Source organism: Sminthopsis crassicaudata, chromosome 5 (assembly GCF_048593235.1).
Source record: "Sminthopsis crassicaudata isolate SCR6 chromosome 5, ASM4859323v1, whole genome shotgun sequence".
NCBI lineage: Eukaryota > Metazoa > Chordata > Mammalia > Dasyuromorphia > Dasyuridae > Sminthopsis > Sminthopsis crassicaudata.
The window spans coordinates 184,346,738-184,374,540 of record NC_133621.1 but is presented as its reverse complement, the minus strand read 5'-3'; the positions used below and the strand labels follow the sequence as shown (position 1 = coordinate 184,374,540).

The 27,803-nt window shown below is 43.7% G+C and overlaps 1 protein-coding gene across 1 annotated transcript; it reads left to right on the top strand.

Moving 5' to 3' along the window:
• Window positions 1–27,803, top strand: FOXJ2 (forkhead box J2). Its single transcript, XM_074268974.1, has 11 exons — window positions 1–1,020; window positions 9,137–9,483; window positions 14,687–14,761; window positions 15,996–16,064; window positions 16,213–16,353; window positions 16,506–16,707; window positions 20,581–20,940; window positions 21,078–21,179; window positions 22,886–23,095; window positions 24,442–24,540; window positions 25,184–27,803. Exons 2-11 carry the CDS (start codon window positions 9,151–9,153, stop codon window positions 25,270–25,272), a joined length of 1,680 nt encoding a protein of 559 aa, XP_074125075.1. The 5' UTR covers window positions 1–1,020; window positions 9,137–9,150; the 3' UTR covers window positions 25,273–27,803.

The following is a 27,803-nucleotide window of genomic DNA, read 5'->3' as shown; positions in this document are numbered from 1 at the left end:
CGGGGAGGAGCCGGGGCCTGCAGCGGAGCGCAGCCGGAGCCCGAGCCGAGCCCGGGGACCGCACGTATGGTCTCCAGCTCCCCCGCTTGCGCGGAGTCCGGATAGCGTGGCGTCCGGGGTGGCGGCGAGAGCAGTCCCGCGGGCCCCGGGGGACGAGGTGGCGGGGCTGCTGCCGCTACTCCCCCGCGTCAACCCCGAGCCTGAGTTCGGAGCCGCGGCCTCCCTGGCCGGCCAGCCCGGCAGCCTTCGCGGAGCACGAAGAGCGGCCAGACGCCGCACCCGGGGCTCCCGGCCGGCCTCCGCTGGATCCGAGATCCCCAGACCGAGGACCGTGCCCCGGGGGAGCGCGTTCTTCCTCGGGAAGCGGGGACACCCTCCTTTCCAGCCTCCTGCGTAGACACACTCACTTCTTAGTTCCAGACTTTGTGGGTAAAGGGGGACCGGAGAAAGGCGCCCTGCGCCCTCCCTCCCGTGCCCGCTCTCCTTTGGCGAGAGTAGAGAAGAGTGCCAGGATCCAGAGGCTCGGAGGACACAGCGGGGAGGGGGGGATTCAGAGTCCCCCCCAGACTCAAGAAAGGGCGACAACATCCCCGCCCCAACTCCGCGGGCTGCTTCTTAGGACCTAGAAAGTGGAACAGGGCAGCGCCTCTCCCTTTGATTCTCCAGCCCACGGAAGAAGTCCCTCACCCCTGAAGGAGCCCGTTTTGAGGGGAGGGGGACTCTCCCAAAGGGGAGGAGACAACCCCAGGTTGGGTGAGGCTCCTCCCCTTCTCCCCAGGACTACTGCCAAGGCGTGGGGGATCTGCCATCTCCCACAGGTAGGACCTCCTTCTCCTCCTCCTGCTGCTCCTCCTTCTCGGGGCACTCGCCTCCCCACCCCGGCTTGGGGAAGTCGGCAGAGCCCACGAAGAACTGCAGAGGATGGGGTCCTTGGCCTGCCCGTAAGGAGAGATCCCCCTTCTGCCCCGGGCTCCAGTGCCAGGTGGTTCCCATCCTTTGCCTGGAGAACCTCTGAGACAGGTGAGACATGTTTGTCTGGGGTCCTCGTCTACCTTCCCCTTTCGTCCTCTGACTGCTTTTATGTGCATCAGGAGGGTGGAGGTCCAGAATCTGGTGTTGACATCCAGGAAGCAGATCTTTCTGGGCCTGGGAGTTGCAGAGAAATGCATACTTGGAGACACTGGAGATGACAAATGGATCCTGGGAGGTGGAGCTTCAGAAGCTTAGGGAGTGTAGATCCTACGGCCAAGGCTCCGGGAAATGGGTTCCTTAGAGTTCCGGGAGAGGTGGAATTCCCTCCTCATTCCCAAGCATTCTGAGAAGTAAGGCGTTGGGAGGCATTGGAGTTCTTTCTGAGCTTTGTACAGACAGGTGGATATATCACCTTAACCCACCTTGCTGCCATGCCAGTATAACTCTGCATTTGGCTTTCATTTGACAAGTGCTTCTTAAGTGCCTTCCAAGGGCTGGGCTCTGTGCTAGGCCTGACAGGCCCAGAGCTGGCCCCCCCTTGGATAGATCCTAGAACTCTATGACTGCTTCCTGTTGTCTAGATCATAGACCTGGAGAGTAGCTTGGAAGGCTCGTGGTCACTTGAAGTTGTAACTTTCCCTCTAGTCCCCTGTGTTTTTGGAGATTTTATATTGTGTCATAGATTCATAGGATATGGGGGTAGAACTAACAGAGAGACCCTCAGAGATCATATTACTCAACCCTTTCATTTTACAAATGAGGAAGCAGAAGTCCAATGAGTGAAGGGATTTGCTAGGGATCTCACAGGTGTTAAATGGTAGAGTTGGGATGTTTACCCAGATCTTCTGACTTCAAATCCAGGCATTTTTGCACCATACTACGTTGCCTGGTTGCTTTAATATTTGACATTGTCCAGGAGTCCCATCTCTGTGGCTATGAGAGTAGAAGCAGTGTCATGGAAAACCTTCCTCCTCTGCGTCTCCATCACTAAATGGGTCATTTTCCTCCACAGAAACTATTGGAGTTGGGATATTAGAGATCATTTAGTCCAATCCCCTGATTTTGCAGATGAGGAATCAGGACAGGACAGATTATGTGAGTTGTTCAAAAACACAAAGCTGGAGGGCTCTCCATACATCAAAAGAAGTATGGGAGAACTGCTAAGGGTACAGAAGAGCCAAAGCTCCTGCACTGAAGTCCCTCCCTAAAAAAAAGGACCTACACCACTGTGCCTCAGGGCTTCAGTTCTTGTATGACTGTACTTCAGGTGAGAGTATGATTTAACCGGAAAGGGATATGTATAGTCAGCACTAAGTCCTCTCAAAAGAATCTCTCCATCAAGATCATGACCTCTGCGAAATGTCTTAGATTAAGGTTCACTTTCAGAAAAGCCTCAAATAGTTTCTCATTCCTGGCCCAGGAGTGATTATTTACTATCTGGTATACAGGTCCTTAGAATGTTCAGAGGAGTCAGAGGAGAAAAAACATTGCTGCAAAATTGCAGGAAGTTGGGGACCCTCTTCTGTTGACCCTTACACTGTCTCCCGCAAAACTATCCCTTCAAGAGATGTTATTTTCTCTCCTTTTATATTTTATTTTATTTTTTAAATGTTGTCCTCAGCATCACTAAGTTAGCGGGATAACTCCAGGCCTGTCTGGCACCTTATCTTTTTCTCAAGTATTCTAGCCTTTGCCCTCTACTTTATCCATTCCTACCTATCCTGCAGCATAGCTGGGTGTGGAAATGTAACTATGATTGAGTTCTTACTTTTTCCTTCTGCTTTTCTACCTCTAATCCAACCTCAATGTGGGCTCTCTAAACACCTGAAATTGCTTCTTCAGTCAGAAGAGCATTCTATAGCACGTATGTGGAGGGAGAGACAGGATCAGGTCTGATGGCTTAGAGCCTCTTTAAGCCAAGGGTCAGGATCTTCCCCAGGGGAGAATGGGATAATGTGGAATAGTCCTGAGGAAGCTTCCATAGGATGTATATATTAGTACATTATATGACTGAATGATAATTCAAGTGTATGTCTCCACATATCTATGTTTGGAACATATCTGCCTGGGTGTATTGAACACAGAGCTGCAAATACCAGGTTACCTCAAATCTTGTTTCTAGTGGGATTTATATATGGGATAGACCTATGAATCCTGCTGAGATGTAGACAGATGCAGAGTAAGGTGGGGATGGGGAATGCTTTTTGCAGCCTGGCATTCTTGAACAGTTGTAGAGCAATAATAAAATAGCAGAGTAACCCAGGTTGGATTCAATACCTCTGGAACTTGAGGAGTGATAGGAGAAAGGGCTCTGAGTTTAGAGGTCACCCAGAGATATTTGAGCCTTCACCCCAAGAATGTTTCATTCTGGCCAGATCCAGCTTTATTCTGACACCTTCTCTCTTCTCCCAAAGTGCCTGACCATCTGGTCAGGAATACAAATTATTCCAGCGCCCCATGGGGCTGTGTTGTGTCACAGTCCAACTTAAAATGCTGCCTTTCTATCTGACCCCTAAGTGGTGTCGAGTGGAATGATGAGTTTGGTAAAGGACCATAGATGTAAAGATTGATTTAATGCAACCCCCTCATTTTACAGATGAGAAAACTGACTGGCAGTAGTAAATGGAAATTCTGAACTTTGCTCAAGTTCATGAGTTCCTACAATTCTCAACATCTGGACAGTCAAGAGAATGCTTATCCTTAAATAAGCTCCTAGACCTGTCAAATCTAGAGTGATTCTATCTCTGAAAGAAAACTAGCATGAATCCTCATGGCTTGACAACCAAGCTGACTCCAGCAAGTTTTATGTCCCTATTTTCTCCCCCCACTTCCTTTCTCCCTTCCTTCCTTTCTTCTTCCTTCTCTCATTCCTTCTATTCTTCCTTTCCAAATTGGTGCTGTCAATAGGTTGACCCCATGATCTGGTCTCCCAATAGAAATATCCCTGGTCTCCCAAAGAAGTTATCCCAGATTGAGTGAAAGAATACTGTGCTCTAGGAGCTTATATGACACATTCAGTTTCTATCTTGGTACAGTGGAAAGGTTTTGTAACTCTGGAGTTAGAGCTGGGTTCAATTGTGCACCTTATGGTCACTACCTGTGTGTGACCTCAAGCAAATCACTTCACCTGTCCAGGACTCAGTACCTCATCTGTAAAATAAGGATGGGGAGGGGGGAGGAGGGAGTTTAGTTTAGTTGGTCTTCCAACTCGATGTCTATGAACTTATAACAAGGGAGAGGAAAAAGGAAGGGAGGTCATAAGTATTTATTTAGTACCTACTGTCTGTTATTATTTCCATTTTACAGTTGAGGAAACTGAGGTAAAGAGAGCCTGGGGTCACACAGTTAGTAAGTATCTGAGGCCAGATTTAAACACAGTATTTCCAGATTCCAGCCCCATTGCTCTATGCTGTGCCCAACCAGTTACCTCTGACAACATCTGCCTATCTATCTATATATATATATGTCTATATATGTGTGTGTGTGTGTGTGTGTGTGTGTGTGTGTGTGTGTGTGTGTGTGTGTGTGTGTGTGTGTATGAGGGGCAGCCCAGGTGTAGTGTGAAGAACATTTAGTGTTGAGGCTGGAGTCTGAATCCCAGCTCTGACTCTTAAAAAGCTGAGCAAGTTCCTCCTGAGTCTCTATTTCTTCAGGATAATAAACTCGCAGAGTGCAAGCAGGAACCAACTTAGAGACCTTAAAGAGGTATAGAAATGTGAGTAATTAGGAATGGTTATTTTATTAGGGAGGTGGTGTTGAGGCTGAATATGATTCTGGAAGGGCCCCCTGTGACAGACGCCATGACCCTGAGCAAGTCACTTAATCTAAGAATGTCTTTGGTAAGAAGGGGCTGATCTGTATGGGTAGGTGGGAGAATTAACTCTCTGGGAGCTCACTTCCTACACTGGTGAAATCAGAGGAGAATATAGTTATAAGGCAGCCCAGAGTGGTGGAAGGGGGCAGAGGGGCAGGGAACAAGCATTTATTAAGCTCTTACTATATGCTAAGTGAGAGAAAATTGGCCTTGGAGGCTGGAAGGCCTCTGCTATGTTCTGGTTGAATAACTGCCACAGATCGCTTTACCTGTCAATATCTCAGGTAATAATAAGACTGCAATTGATCAAACAGTTTATCCGCATTGGATTTCTATACCTGGAACTTCCTACATGTTGAACTTATAGGTCCAGGCAGCAAAACTTTCATAGTAATTATAAGTCAATATGTTGGACTAAATGTTTGTCTATTTAGCAATCTTTCTAGTATTTATGAAAGGGGAAAATCACTTCCCTACCATCCCCTACACATCACTCTCAGAAAGCATATAAATATAGAGAAACCTGTTGCTTTAAAAATTAATTTAAAAAAATACATGTTTTAAAATACATGTAGTAATTATAAGTCAATATGTTGGGCTAAATGTTTATCTTTTTAGCAATCTAGCTAGTATTTATGAAAAGGGAAAATCACTTCTCTACCATCCCCTATACATCACTCTCAGAAAGCATATAAATAAAGAGAAACCTGTCGCTTTAAAAATTAATTAAAAAAAATAAAATACATGTTTTAAAATACATGTAGTAATTATAAGTCAACGTGTTGGGCTAAATATTTATCTTTTTAGCAATCTATCTAATATTTATGAAAGTGGAAAATCACTTCTCTACCGTCCCCTATACATCAATCTCAGAAAGCATATAAATATAGAGAAACCAAATGTAACCTATGTAACAAATAGGCATAGTCAAGTAAAACCTATTCCTCTAATGGCCATGTTCCACAAATGTCTATCTCATTTTGCATCTCATGTCCATCACTTCTCTGTCAGAGCTAGGTAGAGGGGCCGTCCCTTTTCCCAGTTCTTGATAAGTATTACTTCTTATATATTATTCTTATTTTCTTCTTGGTCTTGCAGCCCAAAGAGTATGGGATGTTATCATGCTTATGATCTGCTGCAACATAATACCCTCCTTCCTCCCAAGAAAGGTCTGGACTAATAGTGTTGGGAATGGAAGTATCTTGTATTTTTTTATTCTAGTAATAACCTGATGATTAGCTTTATGCCATTATTTTGGGGAGCATGAAGCAAATGCTAGATGTGAGCATAGTAAGGCTTAATTACTTATTTCATTGGGAGAGGAAGGAATTTTCATCGATTATATAGCTGGCCTCTTTTTAGTGAAGAGGTCATCGATGTTCTGGATCAGGAGGGTTCTTAGGTATATTTAGGGAATTGGGAATAGAACTGAGGGGACATATTTGGGAGTCACTCCCTTATTAGGGAGACACAAAGCAAAGGGCTACAGGACATTCTGTTGATTGATCAATACTACAGCACCAGAAATTGTATTTTGAATTAGAAATTAGTTTGAGCAGCATTTTAGTCTACATGTTGTCATTGCTTGATGTTGGTATTATTAAATTGGTCATCTGGGAATCACTTTTATGGTAAGTATAAGGGGATAAGGAGAATATGATGAATTAGAGAAGAATGGGGATAGAGGGTCCCAGAGCTGTGGCTAGCTGCAGCTCCAGGGGGCATGGTTCTGGGGACAGGCCCGAAGCAGCCCACAGGAGAAGCTCTTCCTCCAGGGGACCTCAGGGACCTCAGTGCATTCTGAAGGAAAAGTTCCGCCACATTTTGCATTCACCCTCATGTTTTTGCTCAAGCATAGGACAGGCTTTTGATGTCTTTCCCCAGGGCTTTCCGCCCGCTGTTTCCTCAAGCTCTTCCACAGAACTCGGGAATACATTTTGGTGGCAAACGCGCCGTCCTGTGGCTCTCAGTCAGAAGAAGCTGGGGTGCCGGCCCTCGGAAGAACGGAGTTAGCTCTGTGTTCCCCTGCGCCCCTCCGTTTTGCTTTGGCCAGCCAGAGAGGTCTTGCTTTAGCTCAGGCTGGGACGGTTCCCTCCTAGACGTGGCAGCTTTCTCCCTGGGCGACATTGCTGTGGGGTAGGTCAGGTCCGGGAGCCCGGGATGGAGGAGAAATCTCTTCCTGGTACTATTTATAAATAGGGCACCACTCTTGGGTTGCAGCTCGGACCCCTAAGGCGTTAAGGTGTTTCCCTCGACTCCCCTGAGCCGGGCTTTCTCTGTGCTGCATGGGTGTGTTTATTCGTGTGGATGTCAGGACGGGGGCGTGTGTGTACATGCACAAGCAGCTCAGGTGGGATACACCCTTAGTGGAAAAGGGCGAGACTTTATGGCGATCCTGGGCCCGGAGGAGCACGGGGGCACTGGTTAGAGATGAAGAATTGTGTTTCTGGGCAGCGTCGGCTTGGAGAAAGGTTGGAATCGTTAACCGCGGCCTGCGGGGAATATGTGTATCTGGACCCCGGTTCTTCCCGAGGAGTGACAGGCTCCGGCAGTGCCCGGGGAAGCGGCTGTACCAGGGAGAACTGAGCAGGCACGAACCTGTTCGGCGGCAGTCTCGAGGGGGATGGAGGCCCTCCGCACCCCGAAGGGAGCGCCCCCGGGGGATTTCTGCCAGCCCCGGCCAGATAGCACTCCACAGGTGTCGCCCTTCTTTCCTAATTTTCCATCGCCGAGGCTCCAGCAGCCTCCTCCCTGCCCTCCAGAGAGAGCCCGGCTGTGTGGGTGGCGGGAGGGTTCGCACACCCGGGCATGGGCGGCCTGGCAGTGGCGGGAGTGCGCAGGGGGCTTAAGCAGGGTGCGTGCCTGGCCGGGAGGGAAAGGCCGAGGCAGCTAGAGGAGGAGTTCGGCTCCTCCGCGGCTATTTTTAGCCGCCTGTCTGATTGTTACCGGCGCACACGCAGCTGGGTGTCTCCCGGCTCGGCGGTGGGAGGCGCCTCCCGCGGCTCCTTCCTTGTGCGTGCGCATGTGTGTGCGTGTGGGCGTGCTTGTTCTGGGGAAACGCTGGAGGTGTGGGGGGCGGTCGCGCACCCCGGTCTGGTTACCTTTCCCTGGCATTGCTTTCTGGTGCTTTCTCACGCGGTGACTGTGAGGAGCCCCTGGGGCGCTGTGCGCGCCCGCGCGTGCTTGGGCCCAGTGTCCGGTGCTGGTCGGGGTGTAGGACGTTCCCTGTGTGCACACACGGCGCGGCCACGGAGTCTCTGTACTCCAGAGCGCGGCTGGACAGGTGACGGGGCTGGTGTACCTCGGTGTGACCCAGGGACCCCGCTCTGCGTGTGTGCCCGGGCTGAGTCAGGGAGCAAGCGTAACTGACACGGAGCGTAACACATCTGTAATGGGAGCCCCAGCTTTGCAGTTCACCGTATGGGCGGGGCACTGATTCTCTCCGGGGCTGGGCTTCCTCATTTGTAAAACCTTCCTAAACCCAAGGATTCTGACGGCCCAGTTAGCTTTCCCTCACTGTTAGCTCTCCATACACAGGTTTTAAATCTTGCTGTATTATAGAGCATAAAAGGATGGTCTCTACTCTTACAGGGGATTAGCCAGATTAAAGCTATTTTTATATAAACTAAGAAATTATGTGCGTACTGAAATATTCCCTCCTTCCAAGATTTTCTTGGTATATCAACCCAAAACAGGCTGAGTCCGGAAGATAGAACTCATCTTGTCTTCTTTTAAGCTACAGATTAAAGAGATTTACCAGAATATGTAAAACAATTTCACTTTTTTTCACAGATTTTTTTTTTAATTTTGGAAAACGCTATGTGTATTTTTTTTTTACATAAAATGTTATTTATATTAGTAATAGTTTTATTATTGTTTTGGATAAATTAATATATAAACACTTAAAAAATTCATCAGTTTTAGTTTCCAACATGGACCCACATAAAAACTTTTTGGGATCCTCGGTGATTTTTAAGAGTGTAAGGGAGACCCCGGAGTTTAAGGAGCAGCGGTGTGGAACATTGAGGCAGGCACTGGGTAGCGGTCTGTCCTCAGTCTGGAGAAGAGTTTAGAGTCTTGTTTAGGGAAGAGTCCCCTTTACCTTGTTTCCGGATGGGAGAATGAACCTTCAGATTGTATTCAGATAAAGGAGATTGGGAATGGGATGTTAGGAGTTGCCCACAGAAGCATAGTTTAAGGAAACAGCAGCAGGGGGACACCTTTGAGAGACTGGGATTAGAATGTACGAGTTATAGTCATATTTAACGAATATTTGAGTACCTGTGCGTACCTGATACTATATAGGCTGTGAGCACTCAGTCATCCCCTCCTCTTCCCCGTCCTCTGCAGAGCGGGGCAGCGCCATGGCTTCGGACCTGGAGAGCAGCCTCACCTCCATAGACTGGCTTCCCCAGCTGACCCTTCGGGCTACCATCGAGAAGCTGGGGGGCGCCTCGCAAGCCGGGCCCCCGGGGGGCAGCCGCAAGTGCCCCCCGGGCTCGCCCACGGATCCCAACGCCACCTTGAGCAAGGACGAAGCCGCGGTGCACCAGGACGGCAAGCCCCGGTACAGCTACGCCACGCTTATTACCTATGCCATCAACTCCTCCCCGGACAAGAAGATGACCCTCAGTGAGATTTACCGCTGGATCTGTGACAACTTCCCGTACTACAAGAACGCTGGCATTGGCTGGAAGGTAGGCCTGCCCCTGCGCTGGCCGCCCCCTCCCCTCCCCCCAATGCAGCTCGGATCCTCCCATTCTAGCCCGGGGAGGTGTGGGGACTTTAAAGTGTCTCTGGTCATCTCTCTTAACTCTCGGTGTCTCCATCATGGCCGCCCCACCGTTTCCTCCATTAGCACTCTACACACAGCCTCCCGCTAGTACCACTTTCCCAACTGTCTCAGGTGCCTGTCCCCAGATAGTCCTTTTTCCATCTTTCCTTGCCCCAGGACGGTGATACCACCACACTTGCGGCAGTGCACAAGCCAGCCTGTCTTTTAAAAATGCCTTTTTACCCATACCTTCTCGGGTGATGTCACGGGTGCTTCCCGTTATATCCCCCTTGAACCCTCCCTTATAATAAAACATAAAAAAGAAGAGGGGGAAGTCCGGCAAAACGAAACAGTGCATCAAGTTTGACATTATGGACGTGCCCTCTGCTTTGCGGCTCCTCACTTCTGTGCAGAAGCAGGGAGGTACCTTCTCCTGTTTATTGGAGCTAAGCTTATCATTTCACCAGATTCCGTTTTGATTGTTTTATTGTGATTGTCATTTCCATTTACTTCATTGGAGTTGTTGTGTATCTTGTTTTATGGCTCCTCCTTATGTCACTTCCTATTAGTTCATGTGACTGACTTTGCTCCACTCTGTAATATTGATTATTTTTTATAATACATAATGTTCCATTATTTTTGTGAGCCATAGCTTTTTTTTCTCCTCTATCTCAAGTTTGTTTCAAGACATCTAGTTGATTTCCTGGTTTTTTTGCTGCTATAAAAAGTCCCTCTAAATATTTTGGAGTATGTCTGGGTTTTTTATTATTTTTTGTTTTTTTGTTTGTTTTTTGTTTTTTATCATTGATTACCTTGGGATCTTTGGGTCAGAAGTTATGGATATTTTAATCAAAATTTTACCAAATTCCAAATTGCTTTCCAGAACGGTTGGATCAGTTTATAGCTCTGTCAACAGTGCATCTGTGTGCCTATCTTTCTATAGTCACTTCAGTATTGACCATCTCTAGTCGTATTATATTTGCCAATTGATAAGCATATCTTGAGAAATATGTCAGTCAGAGAAAACTGATGGAAACTACCCCCAACTGTATCAGATTGTTTTTCAAGCAGGTTAAAACTGGATGAGTTGTTGAGTTAGAAGTGAGGAAGCATGGCCTACCTCTTTTGGCGAGGAGAAAATCCTGTTTAATACTAATCTTTTGAAAAAATAACTAACTTGTGAGTTGCTGAACAGGAATTGAATAAATGTATGTAGTTCCTTTACTTTTTACTTTCAAAAGATTTTTATTAAGCAACTACTAAGTATAAAGCACTGGAGATAGAAAGAAAAACTGAAACTCAGTCTCTGCCCTGAAGAAGCTTAGATTTTTAATGAAGGAAGGATAGAGTTGTTTGTTTTGAACTTAGGCACCAAAAAAGAGCATTTTCATTCACACAACAGAACACAAAAAGGATTCTCTATGAAACTATTGATTTCCATTTCATGCTTCTTGCTTCTAAAAAAGTAAATAATAATTCCATATGTTTTTTTTAAAAAACTATCTTGATTCTCTGTGCTTCCTTTTGGATTTTCTTCTGTGCATTTTAAAATTTGTTTCAGTGATCCAAGAGAAAGATATGAGGCAAGGAAAAAAACCTTGTAACAAATAAGAAAATTAAGTAAACCAAATCCACAGTGTTCATGTCCAAAAATGTCTCTTTCTACATCTTCATTTCTCTGGAAGTGAATAACATCATTCCTCTAGAGATATGCTTAGTCATCATCACAGTGATCATAGTTTTTAGGTTTTTCAATTTTTTTCCCCTTAAAAATGTTGTGGTTCTTAAATAAATTGTCCTTTTAGTTTTATTCAATTCACTCAGTGCATAAGTTCATACTCTGAAATTGGCTCCAGTATCATTTTTTACTGGTTGATGATATCCCCTTACGTTCATATATCATGATTTATTCACCTATTATCCAGTTATCTAAGATGTAATATATTTTTCTTTTTTTCCTCCTTTTACTCTCCACTTCAGGATCAGGGAATTGCTTATTGCTGTTAACTCCTTGATATTATCTCCCTTCTTAAGATTCTTCCACCCCCTGACACACACACACATCCTGAATTTTTTCCCTACTGAATTTGATATACTTGTGTGTGTTCAACCCTTTTTTGTTTCTTTTATATAAAAGTGAGGGCCAGCTTATGTCTAGTCTTCCCTGCCCCTTCCTTTATATTTGTATGCTCTTCAATTATGAAAATTAGTAAATTTCACTCTATTCTTCCTTCTTTCTATACTATGGTATTCCTTTTATCCTAACTTCTCTTTCCCTATTTTAAACATTCAGATAAGATTCAATTCACTTTTATGATTTTTAAAAATTTAACTTCTCATCATGCCCTTTGAAGAGATGTAAGTTATGAAGGAATATATTTCTGCACCTTCTTATTAATATCAGCACTATTTCATCATATAGCTCCTTATAATTATGCTAATAAATTTGCTTTTTGAAATTTGTCTGGACTTTTACTGATATTTTACAATTCCTATTCAACTCTGCTCATTTTTCATGAGGAATACTTAAAAATCCTCCATTACATTAAAGATCCAATTTTTTTTTTTTAATCCTGTAGGATTATTCTCAGCTTTTTAGGGTCAGTTATTCTTGGTTGTAAGCCTATCTCTCTTGCCTTTTAGAATATCATATTCCAGTATCTCCTGATGTTTATAGTAGAAGCTGCTAGCTCTTATGTGATCCTTACTCTGGTTCCTTATATTGTACTATTTCTGGGTATTTGCCATATTTATTCTTTAGCCTGGGGAGCTCTGGAATCAGGCCACGACATTCCTGGGACTTGTTTGTGGCTTCATTCTATCTTTACTTTGCCCTTGGATTCTATTAGATCTGGACAATTTTTACTTAAGATTTTCTGAACTATAGTGTCCAATCTTTTTTTAAAATCATGTTTTTCAGAGAATATAAATCTTTTCCTGACCTATTATTGATGTCCTTTTTTGGGATATATCTTTTTTCCCAATTTTTTGATTATATTTGATTATTTTTCGCCATCTCATGGATTCATTGATTTCTTTTTTTTTTTTATTTTTTCAATTAACATCTATTTTTTTTCTTCCCCTCCATTCCCTTCCTTTCCACTAGTACTAGAAAAAAAAATCCCATGTAATAAATACTTATGGTCAAACAAAAGAAGTTCCTACATTGGTCATGCCCAAATAAATGTCTATTTGACATATATAATTCATCACTTCTTTTTCAAGAAATGGGCAGCATTCTTCAAACAATTCATTTCTTTTTTTTTTATTCTAGTTTTCAGGGAGTTCATTACTTGGCTTAGGTTTATTATTTTCCTTTCTAAACTATTTTCCAATGTCTTCTATAAGAGTTTTTATTTCATTAAAAAATATTCTTACTTAATTTTCTTCTAAGTATTCATGTGAAAAATCCATTTTTTTCCACTCAGAATTACTGATTGCAATTGTTAGAGTCACTTTTTTTCTTCTTTTGGGTAATCTTAAGATATGTAATACTTTTAATGTTGGTTAATATTTTCTCTGATTTATTTATCTTTCCAGCTTTAGTTCATGACTTGGAGCTTGATGGCCTAGCTTTTCTTTTTTCCCCCTCCCATACTGACCTTACCTCCTGGTTTAGGTTCCCCTGGATTTTTGAGGTGCACGTCTGCAGGGCTTTTTGCTTCACAGGATACAGTCTTAAGGTGTCTTCCTCTGAGTACTGTTGCATGTCTGATACTTTTCCAAAATTCCAGCTTCTAGCATTCCCTACAAGGGGACTTTCTTAGGAGAGTCTCCATTCCGAACTTTGGTCCTGAGCCTATTTCTGATTGTCCAGAATAGCTCTTGAAACTGGCTTTATTGGTAACCTTGTCTCCTATTGCATATCAGCTTCTATTTGATTTCTTATGCAGTCCTACGGTAAAAGAATTCACTTATTGCACTTTCTCTTTAGATTTCTTGAATGTTCTTCAGCCTGGTGTAAACATCAGGGTTTTTCTGGATAGTATATATAGGGATGTGTTAGAGCCCATTTTTGTTAACATTTTCATGTGAGCATTTATACCTTGGAAATTTGCAAATACTGTGGATCAGGGTTTGACTTAATGGTTTGTTGAGACTTAGGCAAATGATGAAAGAAGTGTTAATAATGCAGTTTCAGAAAGCTGGTTTTAAACATTTAACAGCACCCCCGGTAATACATGGAAGCTGGTGGGCTTTAGTGCTGGTTAGGGCAGCCACCTTGTTTAGGTGGCTCGTTTCTTTATCGTGTGGTTAGCAGTTGTATTCTGAAATAAACGCCAAAAATGAGATATGGACCTTCTTTTTCTTTGGATAAACTCTAGAGGCCAGGTTTTGAATTCATTATCTAAGCATCCTTTTATTTGTGCTGCTTATTTTTGAGAGGACAAAGTGGGTAGGGTCTTATTTTCCTCTTAATTCTTCATTGCTGAAACACTTTTCAAAAGTATTTGGCCATATTTCCTATAGAAGCCCTTCTTGTCATAAATTTAACTCTAGCAGGAGTTTTCCCAGTGCAGTTGCTGCTGCCATGTGGCAGGTAACTTTTAATAACCTAAGTAAAAATCCTACCTAATCTCTTGACTTCTGTCTTTGCTTTAAAAGTCTTTATTGATTCTTTTTAAACATAGCTATTAATTTCCCAGTATTTCATCTCATGGAACACTCTCTTATTACAAATTAGAACAGTTAACCAAACCAAACCAACCCAGTAATCATGTCTGACAGTCTCTTCCTTCTGAAGATGCAGTCCATCTCTTCTCTCCAAATACCAGGAGGGTCTTCCTCCTCATCAAAAGTCTAGAGACAAGATGACTTGGTGCATTCATTAATTTAAGTTCTGCTGTCATGCATTCATTTATCCATGTAGTTTTGTTGATTTCTCTCTCCTTTTTTTTTAACATCACTTTCCTCTGACTTTCCCATCTTTCCAGTCAAGTCCTTCTTTGTAATAAATAAGGACAGTTAAGCAATTTTCAGGATTATTATTCTTAAAACGTTTTTAAAACTGACTTTATGCTGCTTTATTCTGTGCTTGGTCCCCTTAGCCCATCCCCTTGGGTCTTAAGAAACAATCTCCTGCCTCATGCAACCTCTGAATCCCAATTTTTCTCTCTCTGCTCTAGAACTCAATTCGTCACAATCTTTCTCTCAATAAATGTTTCCGAAAGGTGCCCAGACCGCGGGATGACCCTGGGAAGGTGAGTTGTTACTAAACAACTTATTAAACAATTTATTTTTTAATATTTATTTATTTATTTATTTTTAAAATAGTTTTTATTTACCAGATATATGCATGGGTAATTTTACAGCATTGACAATTGCCAAACCTTTTGTTCTAATTTTACCCCTCCTTCCTCCCCAACCCCCCCCAGATGGCAGGTTGACCAATACATGTTAAATATTAAACAATTTATTTTAATGCCCCACAAAAGAAAATAATATAAATCAGACTAGCACCTTTATTTTTCTCAATATGGGAATGGTTGAACTTAAGAAGTCCCTCTAGAATTGGTGATTAAGGAAGGAGGCTGTGGAGTCCATGTCTAGAGCTCTTTAAGAACCATGTCATATATTGGATTACTTGCCACCTAGGGGAATGGGTGAGGGAAGAAATTTGGAGCACAAGATTTTGCAAAGGTCAGTGTTGAAAAATTATCCATGCATATGTTTTGAAAAAGCTTTAACAATTAAAAAAACATGCATGGGTAATTTTTCAATATTGATACTTGCAAACCTTGTGTTCCAATTTTCCTCCCCTTCCCCCTACCCTTCCCCTAGATGGGAAATAATTCAATATATGTTAAACATGGTAAAATATATGTTAAATCCAATATCATGCATATGTTTTGAAAAGAAAAAGCTTTGATAAAAAAAAAAAAGAAAAAAAAGAACTATGTTAACATAGGTACTCCCTGTTTAGACTGATTTAACTTCTGTTTTTCCTGTAGTCTTGACATTTAGAGCCCTTTAAGGTCAATAATTCTGTGATTCAATTGTGAAAACCATCTGAAGTGATAACTTAGTTTTATAGAAGAAAGAGTACCTTATTTTGCTCATTTTATAAATAGGAATTCTTGAGGCCCCAGAGAAAAGTAGGAATTTTCCTGAGATCACACAGGGAGAAGAATTAGGTAAAAGCTTTTGAACCTTTTGTACCATTTCCAACTTATTCTACCCCTAGTACTTTTCCTAGCCAGAGTGAGTTTATAAATTGGACCCCTGGAGTACGGCATCCTGCATATTCGACATACTTAATATTCTTTGTTCAAATTCTTCTCCTTAACATTGAACATATCTTGGAGAGATGACTTGAACCTTCCTTTGGCTCCCTTACTCGCCATTGGTAACACACATTGGAAGCCTGTCCTTCCCTCCTCCTTCAAACGAATCTGCTGGCTAACTTTTGATCTTTTGTATGGAATATGCTTTCAGGGCTCTTACTGGACAATTGACACCTGTCCTGACATCTCCCGTAAGAGGCGACACCCTCCAGATGATGAGGTAAGCTCCAACCCAGTCTCTTCAACCATTTCTCATTTTTTTAACCTAAGTTGGACAGAGGCAGTGAAACCAGGGGCACCGGGGACATGGTTTTTCTGCCCTTTTTAGAGAATTTTCCATCTTCTTATTCATTCCTACCAACACACAGCTGTCCCAGGACTCCCCAGAACAGGAAGCAAGTAAGAGCCCCCGAGGAGGTGTCCCAGGGAGTGGAGAAGCTGCCTTGTCTCCTGAAGGAAATACTCAGATGTCGCTGCCGAACACCACCCCCATTACCGGCTTCAATCAGGTGGGTGGGAGAGGTCGAGGAAGGAGGTTGGGAGCAGGGGGACAGAAAGCAGGCAGAATGATTCAGAAATAAAGAAAAAGGAGCACAGGTAGGCTCTCTCAGGTAACTGACTGAGAAGGGTTTTTCAGCTAGGCTACTCCCTCTGGTTGCAGGGTTCGGGCCCCGTGGATGGTGCAGGAGTTGCAGCTGGTGGTCCAGGAAGAGATGGGGCTGATGGGCCACCTCCCTTGTATAATACCAGCCATGACTTTAAATTTTCCTACTCGGAGATAAACTTTCAGGATCTGAGCTGGTCCTTTCGAAACCTGTACAAGTCCATGCTAGAGAAATCATCCTCTTCCTCTTCCCCACATGGTAAGTCATTGGTTTGGAATGAGGGCCGTGGGTTCTATTCTCTCTTTGGGATGAGAGGATGTCTGTTCTCTTTTTCCTTGCTTTTGGAACAGGTTGAAACTTAGCAGAGGGACCAAACAAGCCGAAGGTGTTTGGAACAAGGTTCTAGCTTAGTTCGGATGAATAACTCTTTATTGGTGACTTTTAAAAAACACCCCAATATTTTTTTTTTTTTATTAATTTTATAATTATAAAAAATTTTTTTTGACAGTATATATGCATGAGTAATTTTTTTTTTTATAACATTATCCCTTGTATTCATTTTTCCAAATTTTCCTCTCCTTCCCTCTACTCCCTCCCCTAGATGACAGGCAATCCCATACATTTTACATGTGTTACAGTATAACCTAGATACAATATATGTGTGTAAATCCAATTTTCTTGTTGCACGTTAAGAATTGGATTCCGAAGGTATAAGTAACCTGGGTAGATAGACAGTAGTGCTAACAATTTACATTCACTTCCTAGTGTTCCTTCTCTGGAACACCCAATCTTAAAGCTAGATTGTGCAGTGGATAGAGCACTGGCCCAGCAGTCAGGAGGACTGCCTCAGGCACTTAACACTTAGCATAAATATACATTAAAAAATACACAATTATTCTTCCTTCCTTTCTTCTCTATCTCTTGTAAAAAAACAAAATCCAAATATTTAAGCAAAGCCCAACAGCTGCCAAGTCTGGAAATGTATACAGTATTCCACATCTGTAGTCTACCTCTACTAATTTCATAGTACCCTGAACAGGAATGTTAGTATATAAATTGTTCTTATTATGCTGCTTACTTCACTCTGCATCAGTCCAGTCTTTCCGTATTTCTTTTTTTTTAAACTTTGTTTATTTATTTTAAATACACATTTTAATGAATCATCTTGGGAGAGAAAAATCAGAACAAAAGGGAAAAACCATGGGAGAGAAAAAAAACCCAGTAAAAAAAAAGAAGTGAAAATATAGCATATGTTGATTTACATTCAATCTCCATAGTTCTTTTTCTGGATGCAGATGGCATTTTTCTATCCAAAGTCTATTGGAATTGACTTGGAAGGTCTTTCCATATTTCTCTGAAACCATTCTTTTCATCATTTCTTATGCTAGTTTATTATTTCATTACATTTATTTTCCTTAATTTGTTCAGTCATCCTCTAACCTATTCCCTTAGTTTCTGGATTTTTAAAAAATCACTATTAAAAAAAGTGGCTATAAATATTTGGATTTTGGCAGGTTCTTTTCCTCTTTTTTTGATCTTGATATCACTGGGTCCAAGAATACATTTTTTAATTTTATAACTTTTTGGGCAGAGTTCCAGATTGCTTTCCAGAGTGGCTAGACCAGTTCGCAGTAAACCACTCTACAGAGACTTCCTTTTCAGTTTTCCAGGACTGAGATTATTCATTACATGAATACTGACTACTATCAGGATATTGTGCTCGAACATTGAGATGGAGAGGAACATAATCTGGTCAGTCACAGGATGTCTCCTGCCAGTCATTTAGGAGATGGCCACTAGAGGACAGTGTTGTCACTGGTATAGTACAGCATCATTTCCCCCTCTCCCCCCCAAACTCTTGAATCCTTCTTAAATAATGGTTTAACTTTGAATAAAGGGGCTTTGAGGCATCTTTGGATTCAGGTGTACTTCTCTGTATATTTCCTTTTTGTAGGAGGGACTTGGAGGTGAAATTAAGTCACTCAGTTAATAAAATTTAATAAGCATGCATTATAAAGGATATAATAATATAACATATAATAATATAAAAATATAATAAGCATGCATTTTACATGCCAGGCACTATGCAAAGTCTTGGGGATACGATGAAAGGCAAAATATCCCTAGTCCCTAGCTCACAATCCAATGGATGAGAGAACGTGCAAATAACTATGTACAAACAAGCTATATCCGAGATAAATCAGTAATAAATCAACAGAAGGAAGCCACTAGGATTAAGAGGAATAGTGAAAGTCTTCCTGTAGAAGGCAAGATTTAAGCTGGTTCTTAGAGCTAATCAGGGAAGGAAAGAGGCAGAGAGGGAGACAGATCCCATTGCAGGAGTACGGGACTGCTGGAGACAGTGCCTGGAGCTGGAAAGATGGAATGGTCTGTTTGGGAAGCAGTGAGGAGGGGTCATTGTGACTGTATTGTAGAGTACAAGTTTGGTGTGAAATGGCCAAGTCCTAACGAGCTCTGAACCACAGGCAGAGAATTATTTATTTGAGCCCACAAGCGAGAATCATAATACTTTATTGAGGAGGGGTGGGGAGACTTGACTGGACTGGTGCTGCAGAATAATTACTTTGGTGGTGGAATGGAGAGATTCGTAGCAGGTAGATGCATCACTTGGTGATTGCCTTGAGGTGAAGAGGGCCTGCCCCAGGTGCTGGCAGCCTTTCAAGAGAGAAGGGGACATATACCTGAGATGTTGCAAAGTGAAATTGGGAAGCCTTGGATATAGGGAATGGTGGACGAGAGGCAGTGAGAGGTGAGTCTGGGGGACTGGGAAGGTTGTGGTACCCTGAACAGGAATGGGGTGATGGGAAGGGGGTATGGTTTAGGAGAAAAGATAATGAGTTCAGTTTTGGTAATGTTGAGTTTTAGATGTCTAAAAGGCTCTGATTCTGGATGTTTTGATAGACAGTTGGAAATAGTAGGGCAGAGAGCTTAAGACTGCATAAGTAGATTTGAGAGTCATCAGCCTAATGATGACAACTGAATCGGTAGGAACTGAAGTGAAATTGTATAGGGAGAGAAGAGAAAGGCCTCAGAACAGAGTCCTGTGGGACACCGGTGGGAAGTTGCAGTACCCTGAATAAAAATCTAGCAGGTGAGATTCATATGGGCATAGGCAAGAAGAGAAGCAGGGCAGAAATCTAGGGAGAAGAGGGAGAATGGCAGAGGATTCAGAGGTCAAGGATGAGGCTTGGGGGAGGGCATTGGATCCAGCAGTTAAGAGACCATTGGTAACTTTGGAGAGGGCAGCTTTAGCTGAATAATGATGTTGGGGAGGTGATGGTAGAGAGTTGAGAGGAAATGGGGGCATCTCTTACAGATGGCTTTCTTAAGGAGTTTTCATGACTGTGGGTATGACGGCATCTGCTTGAGAAATTTTAATTTCTCTTTGTGTAGAGATTGATGTATATAGAGTGAGTAACAGACAGAGACATAGCACAGCCATGTGTGGAGTCAGATAGACCAGAGTGCTCATTGGACGATCTTGTAGGATTCTGATTTGATTTCGATCAGATTGCCACAAATAATTCCCAGCTCCTCTTCTCTACCTAGCATCTTTCTATAAGAGTATTCGTGGCACTGCTCTCATGACAGTTGGCAGAGACACAGGGATGGAAGGGGGACAGTGATGAAGAGAGAGGGGGGCCAAGCATGGCATAGAAAAACTTAATGCTGATTTTTGTTCATTTCTTGATCGATCCCCAAACCGATTCCTTTTGGGCTGTCGAGCCCAGGCCTATGTGTGAATCTAGGCTGCTGTCCTCCACAGACACTGCGATGGGGTTTGGTCCCGCAGGGCACTTTGCCACTGCCTCTGGTCACATTCCTCTCCTTTTTTTAAGAAAGGAGGCTTCTAACCTAACGAAGGGACTGTTTTGTCTTTGGCTCTGCAGTACAAGCACCTGGCACAGGGTGGACACTCCCTTTGTAGAACTGAACTGGCCTTTGTTGGGAAACTAACTGGCCCCTCTGGCCCCGCCCTCGGTCCGGCTCTTGAGCCTGCCTCATGCACAGGAGATGATAAGCTGCTTCTCTCCCCACTTTGGGGCTTCTGTGGGGTCTCCTGCCCCCCCCCCCAGGGGCCCAAGCCACTTACTCCTTCCTCCTCTGCAGGTTTCTCTACTCTCCTGGGTGACATGCAGCCTTCCAATCACAACTACTACATGTACCAGCAGCCGCCCCCGCAGCAGCAGCCGCCCCCGCAGCCTCAGCCGCAGCCACCAGCACAAGGCCCTTCCTCCGTGGGGGGCACCCCTTCGCTGCACACCCCCAGCCCGGAGGGCTGCCCCCCGGCCGGAGGGAAGCAGCCCGGGGCCGATGGCTACGGGAATCCCTCGGTGATGACCATGCACCCGCCTCCTCTGCAGCATGTCGGCTACCACCCCCATCAGCACCACCCGCCCCCGCCCCAGCAGCCTCCGCCGCCCCCGCAGCAGGCCCAGTCCCAAGCTTCCATCAACAGCACTGGCTTTGGTGAGTAAGCTCGTGGTCAGCCCTAGGGAAGCCTGCTGATGCCGGGCTCAGTGCTTAATAACCCACACTGTAAGTAACCGCCAGTGCTGCCCCAGAGCCGACCTCGCCTAATTTTGCCGTTCTTCCTTCTGCCCCAGCGTTTCCCCCTGACTGGTGCTCCAACATTGACTCCCTGAAGGAAAGCTTCAAGATGGTAAATCGGCTTAACTGGTCCAGCATCGAACAGTCCCACTTTTCAGGTTAGTGCCCAGGAGGAGAGAAGGCACCGCCACCCTTCTGCTCCTCCCAGTCTGAAAACACAGTCCCTCACCATGGGTCCCGAATGTCTCATCACTTCCAAATCTTGCCATTTCTTCTTCCACACATCTCGGATGCTCATGTCCTTATCTTTCTCATCAGAGACACCACTCCAGTTCAAGCCCTCATTAACTCCGTCCTGGGCGGTTACGCTCTTAGAATCAGTGGTCTCCTTCAAGATGTAGGCCCCACCTTCTACATGAGGTCTTTCCTCTGGTTCCTAGTACCCCCCTCCTCCCACACCCCCTAAAACAAAGTAAACACAAGCTTGTATCATTTTGCCTGTGTTTTGTACATATGCATGCACGGGTGCACAAACACACACACGCACACACACGCACACACACACACGTGCGCACACACACACACACACAATCTACCCTAGTAGAATTTAAGGTCCTTCAAATTAGATAATGTTTCATTTTTTTCTTTGTAATCTTAGCATCAGATATGGCGACTGGCACACAGTAGACTTTTTTTTTTGAAAGTCTATTTATTTTTAATGCACATTGCTTTATGAATCATGTTGGGAGAGAAAAATCAGAGCAAAAGAGAAAAACCAGGGGAGAGATAAAAAATGCAAAAAAGAAATGACCATAGCATGTGTTGATATATATTCAGTCTCCTTAGATTTTTTTTTTCTGGCTGCAGATGGCATTTTCTGTCCAAAGTCTATTGGGATTGCTTTAAATCACTGAATTGCTGAGAGGAACCAAGCCTTTCATAGTTGGTCATTGCACATTTTTGCTGTTATTGTGTACAATGTATTCTTTGTTCTGCTTGTTTCCCTCAGCATCTTTTCATGTAAATCTTTCCAAGCCATTCTATAATCAGGTTGTTGTTCATTTTATATAGAACGATAATATTTCATTACCTTCATATACAACAGCTTGTTCAGCCAACTGATGGATATCCCCTCATTTTCCAGTTCTTTGCTATCAAAGAAAGAGCTGACACAAACATTGTTGCACATATGGGTTCTTTTCCCTCCTTTATGATTTCTTTGGGATACAGATCCACTAATGGCACACATAGTAAACTCTTAATAAATGCCTGCAGAGTGATTGTAGTTATTCTAACATTCTAGCAATTTATCATCATCCCTGGGATTTGATATAGTGGAAATGGACACATTACTCCTGAGCAGTAGTCCGAGGGCCTGGGCCCCGGGCTTGGATTCATGTCTGACTGTCTGGAAGTATGAGCATGGACAGGACCCTTAAAGTCCTCTGGCTTCTGTTTTCTGATCTGTAAAAGGAGGGGGTTGGACCAAGTAGTCTCTAAGGTCGCTTCCAGTCCCAGAGCTATGAGCTATGGTTGGGCTCATTGTCTCATAGATATGATTAAAATAATTGTAGGTATTTTATATCACCTTGCAAGGATTGAGAGAGTTCACGAATATGAATGTAAATGCAATGTGTCGTTATTACTCATAACTAATTTTTTCATAATGTTGATGGTTAATATTGTGCATACATTTAGCATTTTACCTATGGTGTAAAGAGGAAAAATCAATGAGAGGTAATGATTAGGGATGTGTACCTGAGCATGAGGAGAGCCTAGGACAAGTACTGAGTCCTCGGAGAGAGAGCTTGCAGGTAAGGCAGGGGGTTATCCTTGAAGATCCTACACCTTCCTTGTTTTGCAGAACTAATGGAAAGCCTCCGGCAGGCAGAAAGAAAAAACTGGAGCTTGGACCAGCATCACATTGCCAATCTCTGTGACTCCCTCAACCAATTCCTTACCCAGACTGGTCAGCTGCCCCATCCAGGGGGTCCCCACCAGCCCCCACCCTCCACTAGAATTGCTGACACTTGTGCCCTGACCAGCGGCAAGCAGGAGTCCACGATAAACCAAGGTAAGAGGCAGACCTGGGCCCCAAGGGCTCGTAGAGGTGGGGGACTAGGGAGGGAGTGGGGACGTGGACGGATAGACAGGAGCAGTGAAAGGAGGGAGAAGGCACCTTGATGTCCCAGTGTCCCTAGAGATGTGGTAGAGGCATATTAGCAGAGAATTCCTGCTTGTCTGGTGAGAAAAAACCTGGCTCTGTGGATGATCACTTGTGTGATCTTGGGAAATCACTTCATCTCCTTGTTTCACTTTACTTGTAAATTCATGACCCTGAGATCCTTTTCATCTGTAAACCCACAAGCTTTTGCTCTTGGAGGCCTCAGTCTGGTTTGGAGAAAACAAGTATTTGGGGCAGAAGAGGAGGTGACTAAGGGCACGTCCCTCATTTTTCCACTTTTTAGTCTTCCCAACCTATTTTCTATTCTCCTTTCCCAAAGGGGTTTAAGTGGCTCAACTGTCTGGAAGAATTCATGCCTCCTAAATGAAGGAAACAAGGCAATGGGTTCTAAATGATTCCTGTGTCTCCTAATGTTTTTAATACTCTGTAATCCTAGAATTTAGGTCCCTTTTTTATTCTTCTCCCATCAGTGAGCATTAATGGCGTCTGGAGAAGCTGCTTGGGTCAGTCTCTGGAGAGGCTTTATGCCATACTGAAGGCCTCCTCCTCCCCTCTCCCCCCTCCCCCCAATTCACCCAAGGTCTTTGCCTGCCTTGCCACTGGTTCCCATGTCCCACCCCCTCCTCCTGCTTTCCAGTTCTGCCATTGCTTCTGGAAAGAGTTTGTCATTTGGCAGCCTTAGAGCTCTGTTGTTCACCACCCCTGTGATTCCTTGGATCAAAATACCCTTTCCCTGGCCCTGATTTCCTATAGAATTCTTGGACTAGCTGGGACATCCCACATTTCTGTTTTTAGGCTAAATGGTACCCAAAGCCTGCCAGGTGGCTTTTCTGTTCTTAAAGGTTTCCAGGGAAGGGAATTCTATCATTTCATTTTTGATATCTTCATACCCGGGAAGTGACTCTGAAATCTTGCTCATAGTAAATTAGTCCTTTTGAGATTATATGCTGTCCTACATCTTTCTTTTGCCTTTTATCCTTAGCATTTCCCTGTGACTGGTGTTCTAATATTGATTCCCTGAAAGCAACTTTCCCTCCTCTTCCCCCCTAGAATATAAACTCCTTTAGGGCAGGGAGTGATTTCTCTCTTATATTTGTATCCAGTGTGCAGCAAAGGTTTGACAAGTGATTTTTCACTCAGGAAAGGGAGACATTTGGAGTTATTATGGCAGCATCAGTACAGTGAGGTCAGTATCTCTCCCCGAATCTCAATATGACCTTATTTTTCTCTTTCAGTGAACTCTTATGGACACCCACAAGCACCTCACCTGTACTCTGGCCCATCACCCATGTACCCAATCCCTACCCAGGACTCTCCAGGATATAGCCGTCCAGGTGAGTCGCTCACTATTGGCTCCCTTGATCACCAGGTCTAAGGGGAAATCTCATTTTTGGCTGGGGTCTTCATCTTCAGAGAGCCTGTCAGCACTCCACATCTGTGGGGCAAGAGAGGTTTGTAATATGCTTGTATGAAACTGAGAATCCCAGCCAGGTATTTTTAGGAGATATCATTTACCTACAAAAGAGAATTGTATGCTAGGAATGGTTTTAAATTATTTATTTAGAGTTCTTTTTTTAACAAATGAAAAAGAAACAAAGAATGGATAATATGAAAGTAACAGACTATCTAAAACAATTTATGTTAGGCTTTAGTTTATGTTCAGAGAATAGACAGAAACAAATGCTGGTATCCATTGACAGTGCTTTTGTGCTAAGGTCTGATCTTTCCTCCTGGTCAGCTCAGCACTACTTTCAGCTACTTCAAAACCAATTGGTTAATAGGGGAAATTATTGCCCTGGTTAATATACATAGTGCTTAATTTACATGTGGATAATTGAGTTGTTTGAATTTTGCCACCAGAGAATTCTCCAAAATAATAAATAGACTGGGACTAGTTACAAAGCCTTTTATTTGGTGGTGTTAGAGGGAAGCAACGACTTCCCAGTCCCTTTAACCTTTTCCTTTCCTTTCTGACAGCACATCATCTGGTCCCCCGGCCACCTGTCCCACCTCCTGGTTCCAGCGAGGAGATTCCTGATGATTTCGACTGGGACTTGATCACTTAGTGTATCACAGACTGAGGAACCCAGGGCCTGTGGTGGTGAATCCTGGGAAAGGAGCTAGAGATAACCCCAGTCCAGTTCCCCTTCCCCCAGCCTGTACATAGATATATAGAGATATATATATCTATTTCCTCTTTTTCTTTTTTTTTTTTCTCTTTGCCAGAGAAGCCACTGCAAGATGCTGCCGAAGATAACCCTGCCTTCCCTGTCTTTCTCCCCATTCTTTTATTATTATTGTTATTATTATATTATTGTTATTACTAATAATATTATTGATTACTTTGCTGGCCCCAGCCTCTGGCTCCTGGTGCCACGGACCATTGCCATCCCCAGATTGGGCAGCGGGGCTGTAATAACCAGGGACTCCGATCTCCAGATCTTGCAGAGTCAGTGCTGATCCCATCTGTTTGCCCTGGATCTGTTACTGCCCCCATCTAACCGCAGTCCAGGGCCAGAGAGAGTAAGTGGAGGCAGGCCTGAAGGCCTCTGCCGGCATCATTGATCCCAAAGGAGTCTCCAAGGTGGTGCTATTTCCTCCCCCATCCTGAAATCCTTCTCATCCCCCACCGATGCTTACTAAGTCCAGGGCTTAAAAACCCTGGAGAATAAGAAGCAGGGCAAGAAAAGGGCAGGTAGGGGATGATTGGTAAGGAAGGAAGGATCTCAGGAGATTAATGGGGTTTGATTAGATAAGCGAAATCCATAGTGTTGTGAGACTGTGGAGAGGTGGTGATCAATAAGTATGTGTGGAATTGCATTGCACTGCCGTGGAAATCAACCACTATTGTGGCCCCCAGCCCATGACTCTTGGAATTGGGATCGATCTTAACTAAGGAGCCAGCCCCTGCTTTTGTGGGGAGGGAATGTCATCAACCTTAACTCAATTTTTAGGAAAGAGTTCCTATTTATCTTTTTCTCCATCACTCTTTAAATCCACATCTCATTTATATATGCAAATTGCCATCTTTATACATCTATTTCCCACCCAACAAATTGAATATTTTTGTCCAGTTTTTCATACTGATCTTCCCTTTTGTCCACTTATCCCTTTGACCTCAGAAGGGAAAGAATCCCCTGAGTACTATGAGTAGCAGCAGAATCAAACAGATGGCATCAGTGGGACAAAGGTTTGGGCTGAGTTGGAAGTACATGTGGGGAATTCCTGGGCATTTTTGTTGCAGAACCAAATGTACATGTCTTTATCTTACTTGGGGTTGGAGGTTTTCTCATTGGGTTTTTGAAGATGAGGGAGGCTTAAGAGAGAAATACAATGAAGATGGCAAAAGAGAACAGGATTTAGTGATAACTTGTCTCCCTTAACAATTAGAAGTCGATATATATTGACTAGCATAGTATTCTCTCTATGTCCAGTGAAAAGTCTATGTGGAGTATTCAGTTCTGAACCTGAAAGAGAAAAACAAGTTTTCTTATACCTCCACCCCATGTATTTTCACTTTTAAGAAGTAGAAATGGGTGGAAATAGGCTAAGGTCCTTTTCTACTTCCTGAAACTCCCCTGGGGCCTTCTATTTCCATTCCCTGTTCTCAGGATTTCCAAGTCATTTGTTTCTACTCTGCTTTTTCCCTTTTTTCTTAGAAAGGACTTCAGTTGGGTATACTTATTGCACAATAGAAATAAAAATGAGATTGAGGAATAGGGACAGGAAAAACTAGTCATTTTTGGGAAGAAGCATTTGTTCAGAGGGAAATGGGGTGAAGGATCAGTCTATTGTGTGGTAAGGCAGTAAAATCAAAGTGCAACTGGTGAAATGTTTCTCATTCTGGAGGGAGAACCTCTCCTACAAGTGGGGCATAGTGTCTGCTTTTAACTCCATTCAGGGATCCGAGGAAGGGGGCTAACCCTTTTTTGTACTCAGCTTCTCCCACACAGATCTCACTGAGGAAGCCTTTTGCTGATGACAGCCTCTCCCTGTAAATCCCTTTCCCTTTTAGATAAATGCAGCATTTCTATTTGCCCATGCAAATGTGCCGCCTGAAAGCAAACCATCTTACAGGAAATGGGCAAACTTCAGGCTCTGGGCAGTCCCAGGGAGAGGGACTGGGATCATGGCAGGGATTTGGCTCTCCTGGGTTCCCAGCTCCTGGTTCAGCCCTGTTCCATTGCATACATAGGACAAGTTTCTGTACCTCAGTCCCACGCCCTACCTTCCCCAGCCCCTGGTGAAGAAATGGAGAAAATAGTACTCCTTTGTTGGTTCAAACTCCAACGTGTGCTGAAGAGGACTGTTTGCTGAATGTGAAATATAGTTGTCATTGTATTGAGTGATGTGTGATAGCAGGAGCTCACAGGGCAGAAAAAGAAATGGAAGAGGGGACTGGAAAGTCGTGAGGAGGGAGCCGGGGTAAATCCACCCTTCTTTGGCTAGCTCCCTTTAACCCTTAGGTATCTGATTAGGTGATTCCCTCATGACACTTATGATACATCCATGTGGGCTGGAAAGGGGTGGGGGAAGAATTGGGCCTCACAAAATTTTTTTGCATGCTTTCTTAATAAAACAAACAAACAAACAAGAA

Coding starts and splice junctions, on each gene's coding strand:
- FOXJ2 (XM_074268974.1), top strand. CDS start 9,151: ATGGCTTCGGACCTGGAGAGCAGCCTCACCTCCATAGACTGGCTTCCC. Junction 9,484..14,686: donor ACGCTGGCATTGGCTGGAAG/GTAGGCCTGCCC, acceptor TCTCTGCTCTAG/AACTCAATTCGTCACAATCT. Junction 14,762..15,995: donor CGCGGGATGACCCTGGGAAG/GTGAGTTGTTAC, acceptor ATATGCTTTCAG/GGCTCTTACTGGACAATTGA.